This window comes from Phocoena phocoena, chromosome 15 (genome assembly GCF_963924675.1).
Source record: "Phocoena phocoena chromosome 15, mPhoPho1.1, whole genome shotgun sequence".
NCBI lineage: Eukaryota > Metazoa > Chordata > Mammalia > Artiodactyla > Phocoenidae > Phocoena > Phocoena phocoena.
The window spans coordinates 19,871,586-19,897,489 of NC_089233.1; the positions used below are offsets into that span (position 1 = coordinate 19,871,586).

General features: G+C 46.4%; 1 protein-coding gene across 2 annotated transcripts in view; it reads right to left on the bottom strand.

The window, feature by feature from the left end:
* Nucleotides 1-25,904, bottom strand: part of PRKCB (protein kinase C beta) — a 313,357-nt gene that overhangs the window by 2,358 nt on the left and 285,095 nt on the right. The window contains exons 16-17 of one of the 2 annotated variants that reach the window (XM_065892365.1): nucleotides 24,230-24,370; nucleotides 3,389-4,404 (exon numbers count right to left, since the gene is read on the bottom strand). In XM_065892365.1, the coding sequence (XP_065748437.1) occupies nucleotides 4,246-4,404; nucleotides 24,230-24,370 (300 nt within the window). In that variant the 3' untranslated portion in view covers nucleotides 3,389-4,245. Of the gene's footprint in view, nucleotides 1-3,388; nucleotides 4,405-24,229; nucleotides 24,371-25,904 lie in introns of those variants that run through there. The other variant, XM_065892367.1, reaches the window with a different exon arrangement.

Sequence of the window (25,904 nt, forward strand, 5' to 3'; positions counted from 1 at the left end):
ATTGCACTTGCTGCTGTCAGGAACTGTCGTTATTATTTATTGCCTCTTTCCAGGAGGGCAAGGTCCTTGTCTGTATATTTCCAGTGCCAAGACTTGGCACATGGCAGGCCTTCCACAATTATTTGTTGAATGAATGAGTCAATGAATGAAGACTTTATGAAAGATGAGCCTCTTTGCTTTCTCCAACTTACAGTTGCCCCCGGGGCTAGAGATCATACTCTATAGCAAAACAATGGAATTTGTTCCCATTGATCCTACGGGTCTCTCACATGGGCCCCTGTCCATTGTGAGCCCCAATATGGACAGAACCGTGTTAAGTTCCTTCGAGATCTGAGAGCTCCAGGGCTGGGTGTGGGCCCTGGGTATATCTGGGGCTAGAAGCAGGCAGCTGTCTCCTTTCAGGTCCCCCCGCCATGGCCTTCCCTGCCTGTGGGCATCCAGAAGAGGTTCCCTTCCCACCAGCCCCAATATTGAAGGCCCTTCCCCACGTGTTGTTCTGGTGATGACTCATGCTTCCATCGTTCACATGGTGTAAATAGGACTGGCCATTATGGGCAGATCCTCATAGAAAATATCCCTGAATTCTACCCTAGCAATTGGGAAAGAATGGGCCTCTCTGTTGGGACAATTCCTTTCTGGGTTGATAGTATCTGAAGCCACATTAGTTTCACTCCTTCAAGGAGGGTTACTGATTCCACTGGCTTCCTATTAATTCCCCAAGAAGGTCACTGTGACCATGGCCCTGTGCTTTCTTAGAAGAGAAGCAGGTTAGTGAGAAGTCCAAGAAACGAAAAGAGGGATTCTAAGATCCTGGTAGACAACTAGCCATGGCTGACCTGGACTGTGTTTTGGTTCCTTTGGATTATCTTTTTAGTCTCTTTTTAAAAACTTCTCCTCTGATTTAAGTTCTTTTGGAAAATATCAGCCTGTCTCATCTAGAAGAACCGGGTGGTGTTAAGCCAGGGGCAGTGTCTCCCTGAGGGCCAGAAAAGGTAATGCCTGCAGGAATCTGAGTGATGAACCCCAAAGGTGAGATTCAGGACTCGGAACCGAGCTCTGAAACCAGTTCCCTCTCTCCATACAAGCATCTCCATACAGGTGTCTCTGCTCCAATCTTGGTGATTCTGTGAGCTGTTCAAGTATGGAGATTGTGCCTTTGGTCTTCTGGAGGGAAACTCACCCCAGTTACCCTCCTGCCTCTCTTTCCCCACCATTGCACTATATGATTGTCCCACAAATCTGGGTCAAGAGAGCACTGCTGCATCTCCTCCGGTAGCCTCAAATGTGATCCCCAGAGAGAAAGCAGAGCCCCATAGACTTTTGATGACTTCTTCTTTCTTAAAAGAAGCCTTCCCTGATTAACCCGGAGACTAGCTATCTCTAGATTACATCATGCTTTTAATTACTTGTTTAATGACTGCCTTCTTGGACTGCATCTTCATGGTTCCCCACCACGCTCCTGGCACCCACAATAGAGCCTGGCACAGAGTCAGTGCTCAATAAATGCTGGTTGGGTGAATGAATGGAGGTGGAATACATGGACGGTCGCAAAAATAAATTCAAAATCTTCCTTCTTGGATACCTTTGCAAAGGATTCCCCTGGGATTACACATGTCGAGAGCTCTGTTTCTCAGTCTCCTCTGCACTTGAAATGTTGATAGAAAAGGCAACTGCAGGAATTCTGACTAATGATCCCTCTCTTTCACAGAAGGCTTCCCTGACCAACCCTCAGCTCGGTGTGTTAGGGGAACAGAGACTTTGGCTCAAGTTCTGCAATATTAAACCTAAATAGTTCTGCAAACTATTAAACTTTTGAAAAATAATGGCAGCAATCTGGAAAATGTAGAGTGCAGTGTGTGTGTGTGTGTGTGTGTGTGTGCATATATACATACACACACACAGAGTATATTCTATTTATCTCTATCTATCTATCTAGTTCTATCGATCCATCCATCCATCCTACATTGTTCTCTAAAGTTGTCTGTAATCTTTTATTGATGGGCCAATGTTTCTCCATCATTTTTAATCTTCCTGAGAGCATATCCAAGGAAAGGACTGGTGACCCAACAGCCAGGTGAAGGACCTCAAATAACTTGTCTGTTGGTGGGCACAGCTCAGAGATGGTAGTCACAGAGCAGAAAGAGGCCCGCACCGAGAATCAGGAAACTGGGTATGCATCCCAGCTGGCTGACATTGGGCAAGTCACTTCCTCCCTCCAGATGCTGGTTTCCCAACAATAAAATGAGGTTGTGCCCCGATTTCCCTCCTTCTCTCGCCACCTGAGCTTGTCAGCCAGGACTTCGTGTATGCTTCCCCTGACGTCCAGATTGCTACCACCACGGCGGCAGCAGGGCTGGTCCCAAAGCCCACAGCAGGGAGACGAGAGCGGGCAGAAAGCAGTGAACCGCAGGGGGCTTTGCCGAAGTGGAGATCAAATCATGTTTTTTTTAAAGATGAGAAGTCTCACTTCAGGGACATTTGTCAAGTTTTTCAAGTTCCCTTGATGGTCTCTTAGAAGCCCTGGCACTTCCAGAAATCACTGGACTTGTGACAAGAGTTGTCTTTAGGGCTGCCTGAGGACAGCAGGGGACAGGAGGCAGGGATGGGGGACCACCTGCTGTCCTCGTCTGCTCAGATGGAAATGGGATTTCTTCCACCCAGGGGGTTTCCTTGGGCTTCTGGGGGCTCATAAACCTACTTGCTAGAAAGGTTGAGTGTGAGCTGGGAGGAGTAGCAATTCTGACAAGAAAATCAAGAGCCCCAGCCCGGCTCCTAGCTGGACCCTAAACTTGCCTCTGGTGGGAATGTGGGCCTTGAGCTCCGATATTGCTGGAGGCCCCCCTCGCCAGCTCACCTCACCCCATCACAGGCCCCCAGGAGTCCCTGAATGGTCCACAGTCCCAGCCTCTCTGACCGGCTAAACACTGGGGCCAAGGTTAAGTTCTGGGTTTAGTTTTTTTCTGTCGTGAAGCCTCAGGAGGCCCCATTTTGTAGTTTGGGTCCATGTTTTTCAAAGAGAGCCATTTTCCTTGAAATAGTATTTCTTCTTTCTTGCTTTTTTTTTTTTTTTTTATTGTATCTCGATGCTAGAAGAAAAATGGCACATAACAGACATCCAGGTACGAACATTTCCACAAACATCTTGCAAAACAACATCAAAGTGAGGAATACAACTGTCTATGCTTTCACGAAATGGTCTTTCTCAGAGCACTTAATTAGCTTTCCGAAGCCAACAACAAACCTAGACAAATCCCATCCACGCAGGCACGGGTCTGCCAGGCTCCAGAGCCGTCTTCTTGGTAAATCAAAGCAGGTCATTGTGGTTAATAACATTTGGACACGTATTTCAAAGCATGTGTAACAAGAGTAATTTTTTTTTTTTTTTTTTGCATTTGGACAACAACGGAAATAAAACCCCAAAGCAAATAAACTTTGAAATGTAATGTAAAACCATGGCCCTTCAGGACCTTGCTAAAGTGACCATGTCTTTTCAGGGAGTGGGTCCAAATGTCCTTTTCAAGTAGTTTGGGGATGAAGGTGATTGGGGACACAGGGAATCAGAGCTTACAGCGTTGAGGTAGCACCCAAGCTGGTTGCCTTATGACTCCTTGAGGTGCCCTTAGATTGAAACTGTCTCAAGGCACACTCTTAGAATTTTAAAAGGGCTTAGATAATCTTCTGAACTTTGAGTTTTAAAAAATAACAAATAAAATTTTATTTTTAGCATGTTCTTTTCAAAGCTCCCAGTGCCTCCAAACCAGGCAGAATGGAGGAAACTCCCTCTAAGTCAAAGCAACCACCTACATGGATACAAGCCAAGCTCCAAGTCCAGAAGTGGAAGAGTACTGCTAGCATCTGATTATCCACTCGTTTGGCAGGAAAAATCTAGATTGGATGGTTGGGATTGGAAAATGTGTGAAAATGGCAGTGCAGGAAAAAAGGAAAGAAAGCAGGCATGTTCTGTCCCCACTGGATCTACTTCGCTGACGTGCTGGGGAAAATAAGTGCTAAAAGGACTTTGATAATGTGCTAATTATGCAGCCACATTTTCAACATGCCATCTGCATAATCCCATCTCACAGAGATGCTCCAAACTACCTGAGGACATTTGGGTCCTGAAACATGGTCACTCTAGTTTCATCAGCAAATAAAACATGGATGCAACTTTGCAATTAAAAAAAAAAAATGTCACCACAATAGCCGTTGAGCTTGAATGAAATGAAGGACGGAAATCTACACATCTACTTAGCTCTTGACTTCAGGTTTTAAAAATTCAGAGTTAACAAAGGAAAATCCTTCGAATTCTGATTGGTCAATATTCCTGATGACTTCCTGGTCAGGAGGTGTTAGGACTGGTGGATGGCGGGTGAAAAATCGGTCGAAGTTTTCAGCATTTCGCCCACACTATGAGAGGGGAAGAGAAGAATTTGTGGTGGGTGGAAAAAAAAAAAAAAAAACAACCAAAACAAAACAGAACAAAATAAAACTGGGTGAGGTTTCCTCCAAACCCTTCCCTTCCACTACCTCAGAGAGGTTGTTTTGATGATCAGAAATGAAAGCAACATAAAATGCAAAATTTTCACAACCGTTGATTGGCACATGACGCTGGGCTCCCCACCTTCAGTTCCTGTAGCTCGTGAGCTGCCTCTGGTATCCTTCTGGGCAGTCAGGAGCTGGATGGCAAAGGCATGGGATGGTGGGGCTGGTGGCATGTGGCATGTTCTCCCAACCCCACCCCAAGGAGTCAGCCAAGCTCATTTTGAAGATGTGATTAAGGTGCCTGAGATATTTCTTGGGCACAAGATGCAAAGTAATGACACATTTATACATCACCTTGGAGAGCCCAGGACTAAGCAGCAGGTCCCTCAAAGCACTGTTCTCTGGCTCTCAGTCATCTCTGGAGATGTTTTCCAGCTCCACAGATACAGGAGTTTGTTACAAACTCCAGTCAATGGAGAAAGAGATCAAGACCTGGATTTGGTGCCTGCGATGGCCGGGCGACCACCAGGCGTGATAAGTCACCGACCCTTAATTACAAGGTGCCAGGAGGTAAACTCAGCCATTCTCCCTCCAGGTGGGAACAAAGGGTGTGGGAGGAAACCCAACCCAGTGCTTTGGTGAGGCAATCCGGCTCTGGAGGGAAAACCATCCCCATTTCTCACTCATCCTGCTGTCCTTGTCTATGACAAGGTCCCGGTCTGAGGCAGAGTGATAACACATGTGTGTGTATGTACATGTGTACACTCATGCGTGAGTGCACACGCCAGTTCTCATCTAACGAGAAGCGATGAGTCAGTGAATCTGGCCTTCTTTGTTCTTCACCAGCAAACCCATTACATGAAATCTCTAAGTGTTTCAGCAACCACAGCCTAACAGCATGGTAGCAGCAGTAGTAATAATAATAATTATGACAGTTAATATTTATCATGCATGTGCTATGTTCCGGGCACCCTGGAATGCTCTTTCCTTGTATTATCTTATTTCACCCTCCCAATGATGCTATGCAGTGGGTATTACTGTCATCCCTATTGTACAGATAAGGAGACTGAGGCCAAGGAGGTGATGTAATTTGTTCAGTGTCCCGCTGCTAACGAACAGGAGAGCTGCCGCGTGAGCCACGTCTGTCTGATGTCAGAGCCAATCTCCCGGCGCCATGTTGCAAGAATGGTCGCTAGCTGGTGACTGACCGCATGGAGTGGGGTAGGGGTGAGGGGCAGGGGGGAGAAGCCAAGGATGGGGATCATGAGGTCTCTGGTTTGAATGACAGAGAATATGCTTCTATCAGTCAACAAGACAAAGAATGCGGGAGAATTCAGAAAGATGACTATTTCCGTTTTGGACATGATGACTTTGAGGGGCCACTGAGATTCTTGGAGATGATCTGGGGGAGTCAGAAGTATGGGTTCTGGAGCTCAGGAGAGAGGTCTTGAAAAAGTTTTTTTAAAGGACAGACTATGGAGGGTAGAAAAAAAGATAATAACAATAGTAATTAAAACCACTGAGCACTTTCTAGACAACTGACATTTGCTAAGTGTGTTGCATGCATTAGCTTTTTAATTCACATAACCACCCTGTGAGGTAGGTATCTGATTGTCATTTGCCAAAGGGAATATTGCCCCTAACAAAGCGGTAAGAAGGGAATCAGGAGAGAGCTGCAGCAGACAAGCTGAGGACGGAGAGGAATCCAAGGAGAGGGCACGGATACAGCTGAAATATCTCCAAGAGGTCAAGCAGGAAAAGTTACCGAAAATGGGCCATGGCATTTGGTAATTGGGAGGAGACTGATGAGAAAATGCAGGGCTGCCGCCGAACTTCAGTCCTTGGAAGAGGGAAGATAAGCTGAAAAGCCAAGCAGTACAAGCTCCTCTTTCGAGCTTACGATCAAGGGAAGCAGAGGTATTGGATATGTGTGCAGGAGACCGAGTTCTCAGAGAGCCTCAGCTCCTGCCCCCTTCCTATTGGGAGAGAAGGAAGCCCACGCACCTGCAGACATGGGTTCGAATCCTGCCATCACTGACCGCTAGTTGTGCAACTCCGGCCAAGTCCCTTCAAGTCTCAGTTTCCTCTTTTGTGCCCTGGGGACAATTCTGACTTATATTTAAGCAGCATCATTGGGGCCGTGTCCAAAATAGACCGATGGGTGGACAAGGGGAAAAGGTGGAAAAAGTGAGACCAGTCAGGAGGCTGTTGCATAATCCAGGCAAGAGATGATGGTGGCCTGGAGGAAGATGACAGTGGGGGAGATGGCAAGATGTGTTTGTTTGTGGGGGGTCTACTTTGAATTTAGAGTTGACATGATTTGCTGATGGATCGGACATGGGGTATGAGAGGACTTGTGGTCTGAGTGACTTGGTGAGTGGGGAACACGAGGGGTAAAGCATGTTTGTTGGAAGACATGGAGCACTTGGTTTCATTCATGATAAATTGGAGAGTCCAGTGGAGGAGTCAAGGGTCAAGGAGGGAGTCCCCTTGCCGCGGTGTGGGGACTGAAAAGGAAGCAGCGCTAGACTGATGGCAGAGGCGGCGGGGAGGGTAGAAGATGGTTGCGATCATCCAGAGGAGAGAGATGGTGGATGGGGCTGTGGAAAAGAGGGTGGAGCAGAAGGGATGGAGCTGGAAAAAACAAAGAGGTATTTGTGGCAGGGATGGAGGAGTGGGAAGGCGTGTTACGAGGCAGCCCGGCGGGTGTTTCTGGGTGTTGGGACCTCAGCCAGCCAGTGCAGGAAGCCTGTTAGCTGAGACACAGAGAGTCTTCAGGGGCCATTTTTCTTTAAAAACCATCCATTTCCTATCCACAACAGAAGGCTGTTGCTCTGCCGGGGCCTCCCCAGGGGCTGTGATGGGAGACAGAGAAACAGCTTCTGGAAGCTCCGCAGCCTCCTCTCCCATCACTCCCCCCACTGCCTGGAGAACAATGAAATCTTTAAGTGAGATAGCAGAGAGGAGATGCAGGAACAGGGGTTAACCAAGGGGGCACAATACAGCGGGAGCGTGATTTCCTTGCTAATAAGCAGCTTACGAGGCTGGCAGATCACAACCTCCCTAAGTGTTTCCGTGTTTTTCAAATGGAGCTGTCACTGCCCATTAGCTTCAGGAGCGCTCCCTAAATGGAGACGTCAGCCCTTGGGAGGCACGGCCCTGATCAGCTCTGCGCCCGCTGTGTCCTTGGAGAATGGGCAGGTCAGCGGCTGGGATCTAATTGCAAACGCAGCGTGGACCACACCTGCTTCTCTGGCTGTCTTGGGTGGATGCTTCAGCCTCACTCAGTGGCGAGAAGAAAATCCAACCCCCTTGTCATCACTGGGGCTCCTGGAACAGGAATGGGGGCCAAAGCCAACTAGGTTATTTAAAATCACAGGGAACCTCTTCCCGGGTTGGAGAGGGGAGTGAGGATTGTGACTTGTTTCCTTGTGCCCCCGAATTTAAGAGACAAGACCGTTTGAAAAGCTTATCTGTGAGCCGTTACATGTGAGCTCTTCTTTTCTTTTTCTAATCTTCTTTCTAATTTCTGCTTCATTGTGCTAATAACACCTCCAAGTCTGGCTGTCTAATGTGGAGTTGGCTCGGTCACAGCAACCACAGGGATCTTTCAGAGACGCCAACCTGGATATGTCACTTCCCTGCTCTAGTCTGCGATGGCGCCCCACTGCCCGAAGCCACACTCCTCAGCATGGCTTACAGGCTGTTTAGGACTCGGCCCTGGTCACCTGGTCAACAGCCTCTTCGCTGCCCACGGTCCCGCAGCCCAACTCCTCCCACCACAACACACCCACCAGCTGTCCTGACATCCTCCCAGCTCCTAGAACCCTCATGCACTCTCACCTCCAAGCCTTAGCACAGGCTGTCTCTTCTGCCGGGAACACTTGCCTCCCACCCTGTTCCCCATCATTGTCTACGCGTCCTTCTCTGTCTCCAGACACTTCCTCCAGGAGCTTTTCCTGGACTCCTGCTCTATCTATACCCCTGGGTTTATCCCATCAAGATATAGGATGTTCATCAAAGAATTGTTAGAGGGAAAAAAAAAATTTTAAATCAACTCGGCCAACAGGGAAAAGAGTTAAATAAATAATGATCCATCTGTTTTATGTATTGCCATGCAAAATGCTTTTAAAAATTAAAATAAGATGTAGAAGAATATTAAATAACAGTTATATATAATTAATGACAGTGTGTATGATATGTTCCCATTCTATAAATTACAGACATAAATGTGTATGTACTACCTGCGAGCACATTATACATGTGCTTCTAGAGACTGGGAGAGTTACAGATTGTTTGATTTTTCTATCTTTTATGCTTATTGTGTTTTTGAAAATTTAAATAATAGTCAAGTGGTATTATTTTTGTGTATAATAAGGACAAAAACTACAAAAGCTCTTTTAAATGAGGGAGCTATTACAGTGGAGGAAAGGGGGAAAATAGAAATAAAGGGAATGGGAATATTTAGCCAAATTGCCGAAATCTGCCTGGCGCTGTTTAATGTACTTCATCTTAGTTAAAAACTCTAAGATCTCCCAAATGGCTGCCCTAGTGTGGATGTGGGGATGATGACAAAGGTTAATATTTAGGTTATCTAAGGAGACAGGTGTACACACAGGCCATGGCATGGGGCCACGTGACAAGTGCTGCCATTGAGTACAGAGGTGAGGAACGCGAGAAGGGCCAGGGAGACTTTCCGAGGAGAAGACATCTGAGTTGAGTGGGACCAGAAAGAAAGACACTGCTTCTTTGGAGGAGGGAAAGGAAGAGCCCAGGGAAGAAATGGAGGTGAAAAGAGGTCAGGGACAGAGCAAGATGCTGGAGAAGAGGATAAAGGTCCACCCCATACTTCTCACTGCTTAATCAAGTTTGATAACATGAGGCCAATGGCACAGGGGAGATTCCTGCCCAGCCTCCATCAAGACACCAGAGACTGGGTCACAACGAACCGAGACTAGGTCACAATGAAAAGATACCCAAGCGATATGGTCTGACTAAAAGACAAGGGAGTCTCCCTCTCTCTCTGTTTTTAATGTGCAAATTCAGGGAAATTTGGGATCCTTTTTATGCCTATGGTTCTATGAAGCAGGAGAATGCAGGAGGGACCCACCCAGGCAGAAGCAGCCAGCCATGTCAGGCACACGCATTTGATCATTTTTAAAAGTTGTCTGTGGACCAAGGTGTTTCTCTGGAGCAGAGTCAGACAATATTCTGCATGGTCTGGGCTTTGGCAAAGAAGGAAAGATTAAAGCCTCCTTTCCTAATGATGAAGGTCCCTTACAATCAGGAATATTTGATCTCTGTGTCTATTAAGGAGGAAGCTGGCAAGAGAGGGGGTCTTTTGCGCTTGATAGCAAGTTTCATTTTTAAAAAGATCTTCATTTAAAAACAACACGCAATGTTTTCTTTTCTTCCAGATCTCAGGTTAAATGCTACCTCCTCAGAGAAGGTGAGGATCACCTCCAAGTAAAGCAGATTCACCCTTTCTCCTCCTGTTATTCTCTCTCAGAGCAATCTGTTCATTTCTTCCACAGGAAATAAAATACGTGAATATCCCAATCTACAATTACATGTTTATTTCTTTGCGTATCTGTATTGTCTATATTCCCATCTAGACTATAAGCTCTATGAGAGCTGAAGCCACATCTGGTTTGCCCACCCCTGAATTTCCAGGTCCCAGTACAGAGTAGGCACTCGGTGTTGTCAAAGGGATGAATAGTAGCATATATTAAGTGCTTATTATTAGCCAAATACTGTATAAGTGCTTTACAAGCATGATCTCATTTAATCCAACAGTTCTATGAAGTCTGCTCTACAATGAGGAATAGATTTAGAGCTTAAGTAACTGACTAGGATTTGATCCAAAATCTGACAACTGTTCCGTTTATGCAGAAACAAATAACTTGTTCACAAGCACCAAGAAAAAGAAACAACAAGACCCTTTGTAATTCCACCACCCCAGTACCTTTATTATGTTAACATTTTGGTCTGTGTCCTGGATGGCTGGATGAATTGACGGATGGATGCTTTTTACTCTAAAAAATGTATACTCATCACTTTACTCTTTAGCCTGCTTTTTAAAAAACGACATGAAATATACTCTAAACTTTTCCCCATGTCAACAAAGTATCATATTGTTCTTATCTGTTCTTCGCCATTCATCCTAAACCTATGTCGCTGGCTTCAAATAAACTGCCCTCAAATAGTAATTAACCCTTTTACTTGCTTATGATTTTATAGCTTTGATTCTCACAAGTTGGTAAGATAGGCGGGAAAAGGATTATCTCCACTTAGCAGAAAATGTGAAAAGTTAACAATTTGGTCAGGGTCATACAAGGTAAAGGAGGAGAACCACGATTCGGAGCCTGCTTTGCTTGATTCCAAAGACCACGGGGCAACAGCGACATCTCACTGCCTTACAGACTGTATCCGATCATGTGGCATGGACTTGAAAGCTGACTTGGGCGGCTTCCTTGGTGGCGCAGTGGTTGAAAGTCTGCCTGCCGACGCAGGGGACGAGGGTTCGTGCCCCGGTCCGGGAGGATCCCACATGCCGCGGAGCGGCTGGGCCCATGAGCCATGGCCGCTGAGCCTGCGTGCGCCAACCGGAGAGGCCACAGCAGTGAGAGGTCCGCGTACCACACACACAAAAAAAAGCTGACCTGGGTACCAATCTCAGCACCATCCATCCCCAGACAGATAATCTGTAAGCAGGTTAGCTAAATTCCCTAAGCCAGGTTTTCTGTTATGTCAAATGGATCTATCTTGCAGGATGCGGTGAGGTTGATTTGACAAAATGCACATAAAATCTCTGACATGGTAGCTGGTAGCTGCTGTTGAGTGCTGACTTACCCAGTCCTGTCCAATGAGCTAATCTGATGGGCGTGGCTGTACCCTGGCAACTGAGGGATCCTACAGGCCCTGCCACACCCCAACCTATCCTAACGAGGTAGAAGGTAGATGGGTCCCTGGGCTGGACAGCTGGAGTTTGTCCAGCAGAGTAAACTGGGGCTTTGTTTTCCCATGACATTCCAAGGACAAAGCTGGTGGCAGGGGCTGAGCTCTGCCAGAGTAAAGAGATAAGACAACCACATCTATCACCTCCCCAGCTGCCCAACTGCACATACACAGGAAGGCTTCTCGGGGGTCAAAAAAGGAGAGGACGCAACCCATAATAGGTGCTGTCAAACCTCCCACAGGCCTCTGCGCTGGAACCCATCTTGGCAAAAAACATGTGCACACATACTGGGGAGGGCCCTAGGACAGGTCAGGTGTGGAAAACAAATGAGATAATTGGCCAAAGGTAAGCAAAGACCCGGAAGAACTGCCCTATATAAATGATTTAACTACCTCTTCACTGCACTTGTCCTCATTAGGGAGGACACCCATGCCCTTTCTCTCAGGGTGTGTATCTATCTCTGCCTTGCTTCTGTCTTAAATAAACAAGCTGTTTTTTGTGTGCTCTCCCACATGTTATGCTGCGTCTCTGATAATAAACTTTGTACCTGTTCTTACAGTGTTTGCCTCTTTGAGAAATTCATTTTCCAAACAGGGCAAGAGCCAGGGCAACTTTGCTTCTAGCCTCTAGCCCCTGGCGGACCAGCAGCTAGGATTTCCGGTTTTCATCCACGCTACCCAGGTCTGATTCCTGGGCAGGGAGCTAAGATTTCTCTTCAGGACCGCTCACTGCTGTCTCTCTGAGATCACGAGGATATTATCATTAACAAGCTACAGACACTTAAAACACAAAATCTTTCCCACCAAGGCTGGCAAGATATGTGGGAAGCCACAAGGTGAAGCCAGGCCCTGGGGCTCCTGGTTAGAGAAAGTGAGGAAAACGTGGGCCCAGGCACAAAAGGGACACCTCCCCTCTCCCGTCCAAGCATCACTTCCTCGGAAAGACGTCTCGAGCGGTTTCACACACCACTTGTGAGCTGCTGTTTTTCGTACCCTAATTGGAGGGCACTTTGTGATTGCTTTTAAGAAACTGCACTTGTGAATAAACAAAAAATACACTTTTGTTCTTTCCCTCTCTGGGTCATGGGCATGTCTTGATCCTCCAAGTTCAACTGTCACCAGAAGTCTTCATGCAGTATCTCTGCCGGGAGTGGTTATGGAAACAGGAGGAAAATCAGTCAGCTCAGTGCCCTGAGAACAAGGGAGAAGAGGGGCCTGAAGAGGAGCGAGAGACTCTGAGCTTATCCTACAGATAAACTCGCACATATAGGAAACTAGGAAGCTACTGAAAGAATGAAGTAGATTTAGACGTGCTGAGAAAACCATAATTCAAGAAGAGTCATGTACCTAACTGTTCATTGCAGCTCTATGTACAAGAGCCAGGACATGGAAGCAACCTAAGTGTCCATCATCGGATGAATGGATAAAGAAGATGTGGCACATATATACAATGGAATATTACTCAGCCATAAAAAGAAACGAAATTGAGATATTTGTAGTGAGGTGGATGGAACTAGAGTCTGCCATACAGAGTGAAGTAAGTCAGAAAGAGAAAAACAAATACCGTATGCTAACACATATATATGGAATCTAAGAAAAAAAAAAAAAGGTCATGAAGAACCTAGGGGTAAGATGGGAACAAAGACACAGACCTACTGGAGAATGGACTTGAGGATATGGGGAGGGGGAAGGGTAAGCTGTGACAAAGTGAGAGAGTGGCATGGACATATATACACTACCAAACATGAAATAGATAGCTAGTGGGAAGCAGCCGCATAGCACAGGGAGATCAGCTCGGTGCTTTGTGACCACCTAGAGGGGTAGGATAGGGAGGGTGGGAGGGAGGGAAATGCAAGAGGGAAGAGATATGGGAACATATGTATACGTATAGCTGATTCACTTTGTTATAAAGCAGAAGCCAACACACCATTGTAAAGCAATTATACTCCAATAAAGATGTTAAAAAAAAAAAACCAATGATATCAGTTATGCGGAATCTAAAAACAATGATACAAATGAGCTTATTTACAAAACAGAAACAGACTCACAGACTTAGAGAAGGAACTTATGGTTACCAGCTGGGCAGGGGGCAGGGAGGGATAGTTAGGGAGTTTGGGATAGACATGTACACACTGCTATATTTAAAATGGATAACCAATGAGAACCTACTGTAGAGTACAGGGAACTCTGCTCAATGTTATGTAACAACCTAAGTGGGAGAAGAATTTGAAAAAGAATAGATACATGTATATGTATAAATGAATCACTTTGCTGTACACCTGAAACTAACACAGCATTGTTAATCAACTATGCTCCAATCTAAAAGTTAAAAAAAAATAAAAAACAATCTCCAAGATGGAAGGCAGGAGTAGAGCCAGGCATGGGGATCGAACACGAGCACTAACATCCCTGTGTGTGATGTGGAGGACTTCTGTGCTGCATACAGCGTCTCCAGAAGGTCACCCAAGGAAGCCGGTCGCAGTGAGTGGCTCTGGGAAGGAGAGCCACGAAGCCTAGTTAGGGGTCTCTGGGGAGGTACTTAATTTCACTGCATAGCTTTTGATGCTGCTGGAAGTTTTTACTTTTTCAGATTTTTTCTTAAGGAAGGAAGATCAAAGTGCCCAATTTGATGAGGTCAAGAAAGATAAGTCCACGAGAGGAGACAATTTGGGGTCATTGCTGACTCAAGGAGAGAAATTTCAATAGAATGGTGGCGGCAGAAGCCAGATTGCACCGAACTGTAGAAAGAATGGAAGGTAATGAAGTGGAGACAGCAAGAACTCCTTCCAAAGTTTGTCTGTATGAGAAGATAGGGCAGGAGCCCTAGCGGTAGGATGGAGGGATCCAGGTTTGAGGCAAGGGATTTTTAAGATGAGAGACTTAGCATGTTTCTGTGTGAGGAGAATGAATCAGAATGGAGTCAGAGTGGATATCTGCTGGGCTTGCAGGCACAGTGGCTTTATTTTTCTCGGAGGACCCACTCCTTCCCCTCTGCAAGATGTCCACTTTAGATAGGGGCAGACCCAGTCACTTGGCAGGTGACCCAGGCCTGGCCGATCAGAACATTCCACCCCCCCAACCCCCAGGCCCAGTGATTGCTTTAGAGATGACCATATGACCCAATACCCTCCGACAAGATTGAGTTCCAGGCTGCTGGGAAGTTTAGGAAAAGGAAGCTCTTTTTTTCGGCAGAAATTGCGAAAATAATGGGACGTAGTAAGTCTGGAGTAGCTATGTGCCCAAGAAAGCCTTCAGGGAATGAAGAATGAAATCGACAGACAGGAAAGCCATCCCAGGGAGACAGAGAAGTGGATGGCTTTTGATACTGTTGAGACCCTGGATCCAGCCACAGCTAAATCCTTGAAAAAAATTTAGTCATTACGTCAGTTTGAATTGGGTTCCTATTTGTAACCATAGGAGCTTTGATTAATATATAGAGAACCTGTAGGCACAGGCTGGCCAGAGCAGACGCACAAAGGACATGGGAGAACAGGGGTTCAGAGCAGAAGGGGAAAGTCTTCACGGGGGGCCGGGGGAGGCACCTGTTTGCTGACACACAGAGGGAAAGAGGTCAAGATGACTATACAGGAGCAGGAAAGCCACCCACCCATGGGCCTCAATTTCCCCCCGACTTAGGAGATGGGGCTATCAGTTGAGACCAAGGGGACTGGAACTTTAGTAAGGGGACCTTCAGAAAACAGAAGGTTTGGGGACTTGCCCGGGAAGGCTTAAGAGCCCGACTGAGATTGGAGAGCCTGCGATTGTGGAGGCTCATCTTTACTCAGCTGCTGAATAGCAAGTCTGGTGTTTTTGGGGGGGGGTTTCTGTTTTGTTTTGTTTTTTGCCGTGCCATATGGTTTGTGGGATCTTAGTTCCCTGACCAGGGATTAAACTCGAGCCACAGCAGTGAAAGCGCCGAGTCCTAACCACTGGACCGCCAGGGAAGTCCCAAGGCTGGTGTTTGAATCCTGGCTCTGTTGACTCTGTCCACATTCCTTCTGCTTGACCCAGTCTCCCTGGATCCATGTGTTCATCTCCTGAAGTTCTCCCAACCTTTGGTCAACAGCTTTCTGGGGCACTGTGATAAGAATTACAACCTGGGCAGGGTTGACGGCAGAATCTAAGGAACTAAACTTCATGGACATCCATTCAATGGAGCCCATCCCCCAGGAAAGTATTTAAACACGGGACTGGGCCAAGAGCAGTTCAAATCCCACATCTGTGCAGCCGAGTTCGGGAGATGAGAGAAGAAACATCATGGAGGCAAGAGTATGGGCTTCGGAGGTAAAGAAATAGGACTTCAGATTAAATTGGCTGTGTGACCACGGGCAAGTCACTTAACCTCTCTGAGCCTGTTTCCTCACCTGTACGGGGGAGGTAATAATCCATCTATTTCCTGGCGTGGTTGTGCAGATGACATGAGATCAATAAATTAGATAGAGTGCTCTGCTTTCTAGTAAAATTGAATAATTTCATAGAACATGCCTGACCCATTTTATTGTTACTGCTGTAAATAGTGTTATTAATAAAGTCCTTCATGCATTAAATGGAGGGTGAGTTTTCTTGTCCTGGTTCTGTCATATTCCCTGTGTAAGTCACTTGGGGAAATCTCTGGGCCTCTGCTTCCTCATCTATAGAACGGAGGGGTTGAATTCCACTTCTAAGGTATCTTTCAATTCTTGACCTCTGTCACATTTCAGTGGTTATGGCCAGACATATCCTAACAGATTCATGCTCTCTCTCAGCATGTGACCTTCCCGCCTACCACTTCAATCAAACCATTGGCCCCTCTGCCAAGGGACAGCTCAAAGTCACGCACCTGGCAAATGATTTAGGAAACTCACTTGGCCCAGGAACCTGTCAATTTGAACCATCTTTCAAAGGGAGCCTGGCTGAATCCACAGTTTCAGTAGGCTCTCCACGGATGGATGGAAAGGGAGATAAACAGATAAACAAACTCCAGGTTACATGTCCTAAACAACCCTGGGCTATTTGTTAGTCAGTGTACGCATGTAGCCTAATATTTTGATTACGATCTCTGCAAACTCCACACTCTCTGGATAACCACGAGAACAAACAGAACCGGGTGGGAAAACATCTACTTCTTGACGAGCCTGCCTTGAGTGCCTCATTTCAGATGCTGCCATGCCCTGCTTCCAGGGGTTATTCAGTGTCTGCTGTCTTTGCCAGCCTCGAAATCAAAGCCTTAAGGAACAAGCGAGATTTGCATCTTTTAAAAATCCTGCCAGTGAACTGTAAAAGGTGTGAATACGCTACATGTTTGTTGCAATATTTTAAAATAAATTGTAATTCATTTGAACTGTAAGAATACTTAGTCTTTTTCTATTATGTAACAGACACCATTAGATGGTGTTATCATGGTCCGCTCCCATCAGTGCTCTCACAGACCTTATTAAAAGGGGCTCCAGGTGCTTCTAAACATCTTTCCGAGATACTGAGCAGATAAAATCCATGGTTCAAGTCCTGGCTTGGCCACCTCCAAGCTGCTGGACCTTGAGCAAATGTCCTAACCTTTCCAAGTTTCATGCCCTCATCTGCAACACAGTGACAATGGCACTTACCTCATAGGGTCGTGAGAATTAAATGAGGTAATGCCTGGAAGGCACTTAAAACAGTGCCTGGCACAGACAAGAGCTCAATATTTTTTCCAGTGTATGTGAACGGCACAGGTTTTATGAGAATTATTTTAAATCTCAGTATTCAAAAAAATATTATCCTCTTGAGCATTTGGTACTTTGGAGGAGCTAGATTCTATTCTTAAATAAATCATATTAAGTAAAAGTTAGCTCCCTTTCTTAAGCCTTGAATTTTGAGTTTTAATAGCAAACATACAAAGGTTATGCTTTGTGGCTTCAATTCAGAAATGTCAGCACATCAAACACACGTTCAGACACACACACAGAGACACTTACTCATACAGTGTAAAGGGCAATTGGGTTTGGAGGAGAATGTCACATGAACAGAATTGCAGCTCATTAAAGCAGTACTTGAAGCTTTTGACCTCAGCTACATAAACAATGCCTTCAGATGACAGAATTACCAAGAAACCAAGTCCTGTGAGCAGTTCGGCATTTAGACTCCCAGAGGATGCAAGTAATGGTATGTGATCCAGTAACCTATGCAGTATTTTGGAAAGGATATTAAATGAGAGGCTGAATAAAGTAGAGTGGGGAGAAGGGGCTCTGTTTTTTTTGGTTTGCAAGATTCCAAGACTTTTCAGATGTGCAGATGCCTCAAAATTCGACGGGACTTTATGTAAAGTGATGAGAACAGAGAATAGGTAACCAGAGCAGAAATGACTGGCATCAGCCTATCATATGGGTGGGGCTGGAGTCTGTGAGCCTGACACCAAGGCTGGAAGGGAAGGAAGGAGGGGTGAGCACGCTGATCATGTCTGGACAGTGTCAGATGGCCGCCCTCGATGAAAGGATGTAGGGAAAGAGATGTTTCTTAATGACTATGTCCCGTCCAACTGCACTCAACCCCTGCCCAGGGTGAAATGACAATCAGATGATCATGTCTTAGGACAAGAATAGAGCCACGCTTACTAGTGGGCAGGTCTCTGTACACACACCCTAGTACTGCAGGCTCCGTACACTGTAATGAAACAGGGCATCCTTGTCACCTTGTTGCTTTTCTCTCACTCTTCAATTTGCTGCATCTATGCTGCCCGTTGGGTGAGTTGATCCAAGGGCTGCCTCCACGGGGCAACTGGAGCCTTGAGCCCAAGGTCTGTGTCCCTACCTCATTTTCAGGGCGAGCCCTGCGTCAGGTGTCATGGACACCACTGGACTTCACCGAGGCAATTCATAATGATATACGAACGCCACTGAAATCTCGATCAGGCGTTTTGATTTAAACACCTTATGCTAGCCTACAGTGCACTGCGACATTATAGCACCACATACCACAAATTCTCCCGTAAGACATGCTCACCCACGGTGTGGCCTCAACACACCCTCCACGACAGCACCACCACATTCCAAGCTGATCACCAGACAGCACCTCCCACCTGGATTAGCGCAAGAGTCTCATAACCCATCTCCTGATTTCACCCCTCCCCCCATAACAGTCAGATCAAGATACTTCTCTGCCCACCTTAGCTGGAGTAAAAGCCGCAGATCCTCAATGGCCTGTACCATCTGCCCTTCTCGTGGCCTCTCTGATCTCATCTCCTTTTACTCTCTCCCTTGCCAGCTCAGGTCAGCCACCTGGACTCTCTGCTCTTCCCTGAACGTGCCAGGCCAGCTCCTGCCCCAGGGCCTTTGCACCTATTACTACCACCCAAACCACTCTCTCCCCCAGATATACACATGGCTCCCTCCTTCCCTCACCTTCTTCCCATCTTTGCTGAAATGTCACTTTCTCCGTGAGGCTTTCCAACGACCCTATTTAAAACTGACGTCTCTGTGACCCTGCTCTCCCAATCCCCAACCTTCCATAATGCTTATCTGACATAGTCACGGATTTCTAGGTTCATTATTTGCCCACTCCCTCTAGAATATACAGAGATTTTTACTTTTATTGCTGTGTCTCCAGGGCCTAGAACAGCACCTAACATCAATAAACACCTGCTGAATGGATGACCCATAACGTCCCCACTAGAGGACGGAACCAGAACGCGCTGCTTCTCAACCCACCACTCCACCACACGCCCAGTCACATACTCCGCCCTTCAGCCGCAAACCAGCACCTCCCATCCGCCGCACACTGACCTGTAGCACCCTGCCACGCGTCCCAAGCCGCATTCCAAGCACATTCTGTACTAAAACATATACACCCCTTCAGCATAGCCCTCACCATGCCACACTGCACACTGACTACAACAGGATCCACCAGTCAACTCACTGGCCGGTGTAGCCCCTGCTACACCGTGGTCCAGCAGCATCCTCTTACCTGGGATCATGTTAGAAATGCAGCATCTCAGGCCCTACCCCAGACTGGCTGAATCAGAATCCACAGTTTAATCAGATGCCCAAGAGACTCCGTATACACATTAAAGTTTAAGAGGCTCCGCTAGGCTGCATCATGGCACCTGTAGCATTGGCTGGGCAACGACAGACTGCGGAAGTCACAGCCCCCTCCACCCAAAGTCCAACATTCATGCATTGCATCATCAGATCCATCATCACACAACCAAACGATGCCACGACAGATACAACTCAGCACCCAAATTACAGCCCTTTTTAAATAGGGTAGCTTACACAACAACCAATTTATTTGAGACACACTGCTGTACATAAGAAAAACACCCTGTGCTCTAATATGTATCCCTAAAGAATCCGGTATGTTCCTCAGTACAGTGCACTGCAGCTCCTATTTGACAGCCTTTCATTTAATCACTCATTTATTCAGTAAAAATGATTAAGCACATGTCATGTGCTCAACCTTATGCTAAGCACTGGGATCCAGCCCTGAAAAAGACAGTCGCAATCTTTTAGTCTCGCCAAAAAGACAGACCTTACACTGAAAAAGTAATTACGACAAAGTGTGATGAGTTTGTTGATGGGACACTAGCAGATGATCCCTACTCAGGAATCGACAAGAGCCTCCCTGCGTGGGTGACGGTCTACCGATTTGATGAGGAGAAAGGAGGGAGGCACCAGGAGGAGGGGATGCAGGGAGCACGGGAAGGCTTTGGGGTTTCCAGGTAGCTGGCTCCACGTGGGGAAAGCCAGGAAGGGAAGGGAAGGCACTGCATGTTAGAGGAACTGAACGACACTCAGAAATGCCAGTTCTTGAAGTAAGGAGTCTGGGGAGGCAGCAGAGACTGGACCTGGGGAGACTCTAAGAGCCATATATGCTAAGGAACAACAGACATTATGCCGGGGCTGGCAGAGAGCCATCGGGGGTCTTTAAGCAAGAGAGTGACACGATCAGATGCACGTTAAAAAAATTACTCTTGTACCCGAAACAATACCTGACGCTAATGTGTTTCAGTAGTTTCCAATGCTACTCTGCGAAGAGCTCTTGCCACAATAAAAGAGAACGACTTTAAAAATCCATTTAAAATTATTTTAATGAACCTCCAATAATAGCACCCTTCACTGATGTTTGAATATAATCCTCTGTTATTGCCCCATGTTTTTTCTTTCTCTTGCTGCTCTCTATTTAATAGCATGCATGAATCAGGAACACTGACAGATACATGCATGCCTTTTAATATCCCGCGAGGCACATGGAACTCTGCACACACCCACCGCGGGCCTTTCAGAAGGTGTGGGGAAGGGGAAATGTGAAATCCCTGGAGTGGGGGGGGGGGGGTGGCGGTGGGGGGAGGGGCTCTAAGGCTGGCAACTGCTGTGTGAAAGGCGTGTGCCCAGATTGAATCAGATGAGTGGGTGGTGTGTTCCTTATTATGTTTATTTCTAATTCACCCTAAGAAAATCAAGGGCAGTGCCTCTTCCCCTTAGAGCTGGTTGTAGAACATCTTGAAGTCTATAGCCCAGTCCAGTCACTGTACTTTGAAAGTCATCGTTAAAGCCACATGAGGCATTTCAAGACATTGGCTGGCTGGAAACCATATCCAATATAGAACAGTTGAAGGATCCTGTAGATCATCACTAACTATTGTAATCTTTTTGTATTATCAATGATAAGAACAGCTAATTTTTCCTGAGCACCTCCTCTGAGCCAGGTGAAATATTTCAAAGTATTTAACCAGTCAAAATGGGCTCTGGTTGTCAGTAACCAGTACTAACCGGCTAAACTTCAACCTGACTTTGAGTGATCACTATTCTAGAGGTTATAAACTGAGCCACATACGGTTCGTGGGTGTGTTTTATTTGACCTGATTTGTGTTTAATTTTTAAAACTTGTTGCTGACATATTTATAAAAATAGTGAGATTTCATATGAAAATCCCAATGAGGATGGAGCAATGCAGAGCCTGCATCCCCACAGGACCAATCTGGCTAGCCCAGTGCCCGGCTCATAGAAGGTTCTCAGGAGAAGGTAGCTGTTATTATCATGGATAATATGAAAAGAATACAATAATTAGTAATGAGCCACAGGATCCTCCAACTGGTCCGCTGGAGATGAACACCCACTGAGCCCTTGAGAGCCACCAGCTCCCCTGTCTGCCCCTCTCCCCACTACTCCCACCTCCCTCACTGACATTACCTGCCTGCCCTCTGTAGCTACCTGTTCCTGGAAGGTACCACCCCTCACTCAGACTGTGTGAGAACCAGTGTCTTCCTCTTAAGGAGATTTCTCTCCTTGCCACATTCCTTTGGCCTCTGTCTAGCTTCCCTGCCTGAGCTTTTGACCATGAACTCCACAGCAGTGATCCCCAGCCTGGAGTGTTTATCAGATTCACCTAGAGAGCCCCACCCCCCCAGGGTTTCTGATTCAGGAGGTCTGGGGCAGGGCCTGAGAATTTCATTCCTAAAGTTCCCAGGTGATACTGCTGGTCTGGGGACCACACTTTGAAAAAACCACTGCTCTACACGTAAAGAATGAACCTCAAATGTCAGTGGCTCAATGCCGGTGGGGATGGGGGCATTTGCATCTTTCCTCCGGCCAAGTGAAGAGAGACTGGTCCACATTTTGAGACCTCATGAAGAGCCCGACAAAACCCAAGTGGGTTGTGTGTGCCACCTTCAAGTTCCCAGTTTCCCGAATGGAGAATCCACTCTTCTCTTCCAGATTGCTTTTTTTTTTTTTTTTTTTTTTTTTTTTGTGGTACGCGGGCCTCTCACTGCGGTGGCCTCTCCCGTTGCGGAGCACAGGCTCCGGACGCGCAGGCTCAGCGGCCGTGGCTCACGGGCCCAGCCGCTCCGCGGCATGTGGGATCTTCCCGGACCGGGGCACGAACCTGTGTCCCCTGCATCGGCAGGCGGACTCTCAACCACTGCGCCACCAGGGAAGCCCCCAGATTGCTTTTTGATCGTTTTTTATATAACGAAAGTGATGATACTGCCTATGACACGCAGGTGTACACATGGACCCCAAGTGTACACATGGACGTTATCTTAGGGACTAGCAGCAGCAGGACTCAGCAATGTTCTGCCCCTCAAAGGCGCTGCACCCAACACAACGACCAACGTGTGACACGCCGCTAACAAAAATCATCAACTATCCCAGAGGGCCTCCTGCGTACCGGGCACGTACTGAGTGCTTTATGCATTATGAGTCTCCCCTGATGCAGACACTGTTATCATCTCTGTACTACAGACGATGCAGCAGAAGAGCAGAGAGGGGAAACGACTCGTCCAAGTTGTCCAGATGCAGAACAAGCAAGAGATGGTTCGTTGGACCCACTGCATTCACTGAGGGTCAGACACTATTCGGAATATTGTGCTCAATCCTGTGTCTGTATTTTAAGATGGATGTTGATTACCTGGAGGACATCAGGCACCCGGAGGTGATGTCACACGGGACATGCTTGCAGGTGGAGGAGGGGCGTGTTTAGCCTGGAAATCGCAGGATTCAGGAGTATAAGGATGTGCTACAGAGAAAGAGGCTCTGGTTGACAGCACAGGACCCAGTGATGGCAATTCTGGGGAGGCTGATTTGATATCGGTATACATGTTGGCAACAATTAGAAGGACCGCAGTGTGGAACTGGCTGCCTCTAAAAGGACCCTGTATCTGAACACCAGGAAGTGTCCAGAGAGAAACAATTCATCAGGGATGCTGTGATCCTAAGCATTTGGCATGTGCAGGACTGGCGAGATGACAGAAGCAGAACTACATGTCCTTTGCCCCGGGCATCCCGGTATGCCTCTAACGGAGTCAGACTCTGAATCCTCGCTTCCTCACACACTGGCTGAGTGACCTTGGACAGAGCGCTTAACCCCTCTGTGCTTCCATTTCCTCTTCCATTACATGGAAGCACTTGCTTAATAGGTTGTTGTGAGGATTTAATCAGATGCTATGTGTGAAGTGTTTAATATGGCCAGATAAGTGGCCAAGAAATTCATAATAATGATATCAAAACAAGCACTGTTATCACTGTCATTTTCTTCATCTTAACATCTGAGACCCTCACAATTTCAGGTTTCGATGACAATGTTTATGCTCCCTTTTCAGCCTCAGTCGGTAGTTTTACAACCCATAATAAAGTCACCAGGTCTCCGCTGTACTTAATCTAACAAAGAAATATCCTCCCAGTAGAACCACGGTTCCGATTAATTCAGGGGCAAACTCCTCCTCCCTGCCGAGTCTTTGGGGATGGAAGCACTACTGTGTGCACACAACTGCAGGAAATGTGAGACTTTTACTATTCTAGTAACAGTTCTCTAAGAGCTATATCTATGCCCAGAGCCTCCAGGAGGGCTACCAGCACGTCACTCATTCTGGTTCGCCTTGGGTGGGAGCTGGCTGGTGGTTCTGTCTTCTTTACTGACTCAGATGGAGTGTATATTTCAGAATTAAACTTAAATACTGTTGAGATAAACAGCATGACCTTTTCAACGTCAGTATGAAAAGAAAATGACACAGTCGAACCAAGGAAAGAACGAGGGCAAAATTAGATTCTTTATCACTGTCCAAGAATGGATCTGAACTCTGCTCACCCAAGAACCATTCCCCAGCTCAGACGGTTACAATAATTGAATCGATAAAACAAAAACTCAATGTCCATGGTCTTTCCCACATTCACAGAGGCCGTGTGGATGGAAATCTCCATTCTTGTACCCACTGCCTTTGAGTATAAATGTGAGCACTCCTAGATCGAGGTCCACCCCTCGGAGGACACCAAGGGCACACGCATTGGAGAGAGAAAGAGTGTTACGATGTGGACCCGACAACCAGAGAGAACGGTTTACTTACGGCTTTCGGCTTATACGGGGGTTGAATCTCTTTGCGTTCAAGTTTCTCCCAGTCAATATACCGGAAAAACGCATGCTCTTTAATGTCACGTTCACCTTCAGGTCCACAACCCAGACGTTTGCCCGGGTGTTTGGTCATCAGCTTCAAGAGAAAGAGAAACGTGGAATTTAATGAATTTCAGGACAGGAAATGTGGGACTCTCAGAAATGATCACTCCTATGAATTAGGGAAGATAGCTTGAGGAAGAGTCCCAACTAATCTTTATTTTTTGCTTTTCATCCCAGCAGTAATTTCCTAGCCAGGTCTTTCTAATAGGAGGACCCGACAGTAGTGCCTGCTGCCCCCCGTCCCAGAACTAGATCCCTTATGGTTAATCAAACCTCAGCCTGAATGTGGCCCTGAACTTCAAGTTAGAAATGTCACATGATTCATTTTGATTTATGAATGAGGTTTACGCAGGTACTGATGCATTTAATGAGAACAGTTTCAATACCTTCAAATTCCCCTCCTGCCACCACTAGGAAACTGGAGTTTGACCAAAGCAAAGGGCACGTTCATTCAGATAATATTTGCATTTCTCAGTAAAGCACTTGTGAAAATGACAAGTCAGAAGAAAAAATATTAGTCAAATGGACCCAAGTTTCAAGTAATTACTTTCCAAAAGCTCATTAAATAGTCAAAACCTAGCCCAGCTCATTTCTCTTGTATCACACATTACAGTAAACTCCGCTGAGGTTTCTTTGGTGTCCCATTTAAATTACTTAATTATCAAAACCCTCCATCTTTGGGTCTCTGAGCCAGTGCTAAATAACAAGATGAATAGATGCTCCAAGATGAAACCAGACAGGCTTCCTCTTGTAAATGAACCCAAAGCAGCATGAAAATATCTCTGATCTCAAGTCTTTAGCAAATGCACAGAGAGTAAAGATGGAGGAGTCGATGATTAATTTAAAAAAAAAAAAAAAAAGATCGGCAAGAGGCCATCAAAAGAAGAAACTAAACAACTGGAACATACAAGACCAAGAAGCTTCCCGGAGCTGACCTGACCCCAAGCAGCCCAAGACGGTAGATTCCTTAAATTTTTGCCCAGGGCTTCAGGATTATGGGGGAAGGGATGAATCCAGCAATTCACACCTACTCTGTTGGACATTTAGCCAGCCTGATTCTTGCTACAGATAATTTGTCATCAGAAGCTACCCTCCTACACACACACACACACACACACACACACACACACACACACACAAGCACATACGTTCCCTATATGCTTTACCTTCCAGGGGAAAAACAACTGGGCACTTATGTTCTAAGCTACTTCTTTATTTATATATTATATGCCTGGTCTTACCTGATTCTCACAATAACCCAATGAGTTGGGTGTATTACTTTTTACCATTTGAGTGACAAGGCAACTGACACAGAGATAGTAGATGGCAGAGCTGGGACTGGATCTCACCTCTGCTGACCTCTAAACCTTGAGTGTTTAGAGAAATAGATTACATGTGGTTCCCCAGGGATATCTGTGGCCTGGCTTGGTCAGGAAAAGTTTATGTAGGGCAAGGACATTGGGCCAAGCCTCGACCTTTGTATAGGATTAGGGTGGCAGGAAAGAAAGGGTTAAGAGGTCTTGGTTAGCACAACCAGTAACCCTATCGATAACGGCTTCCGTGTCCTG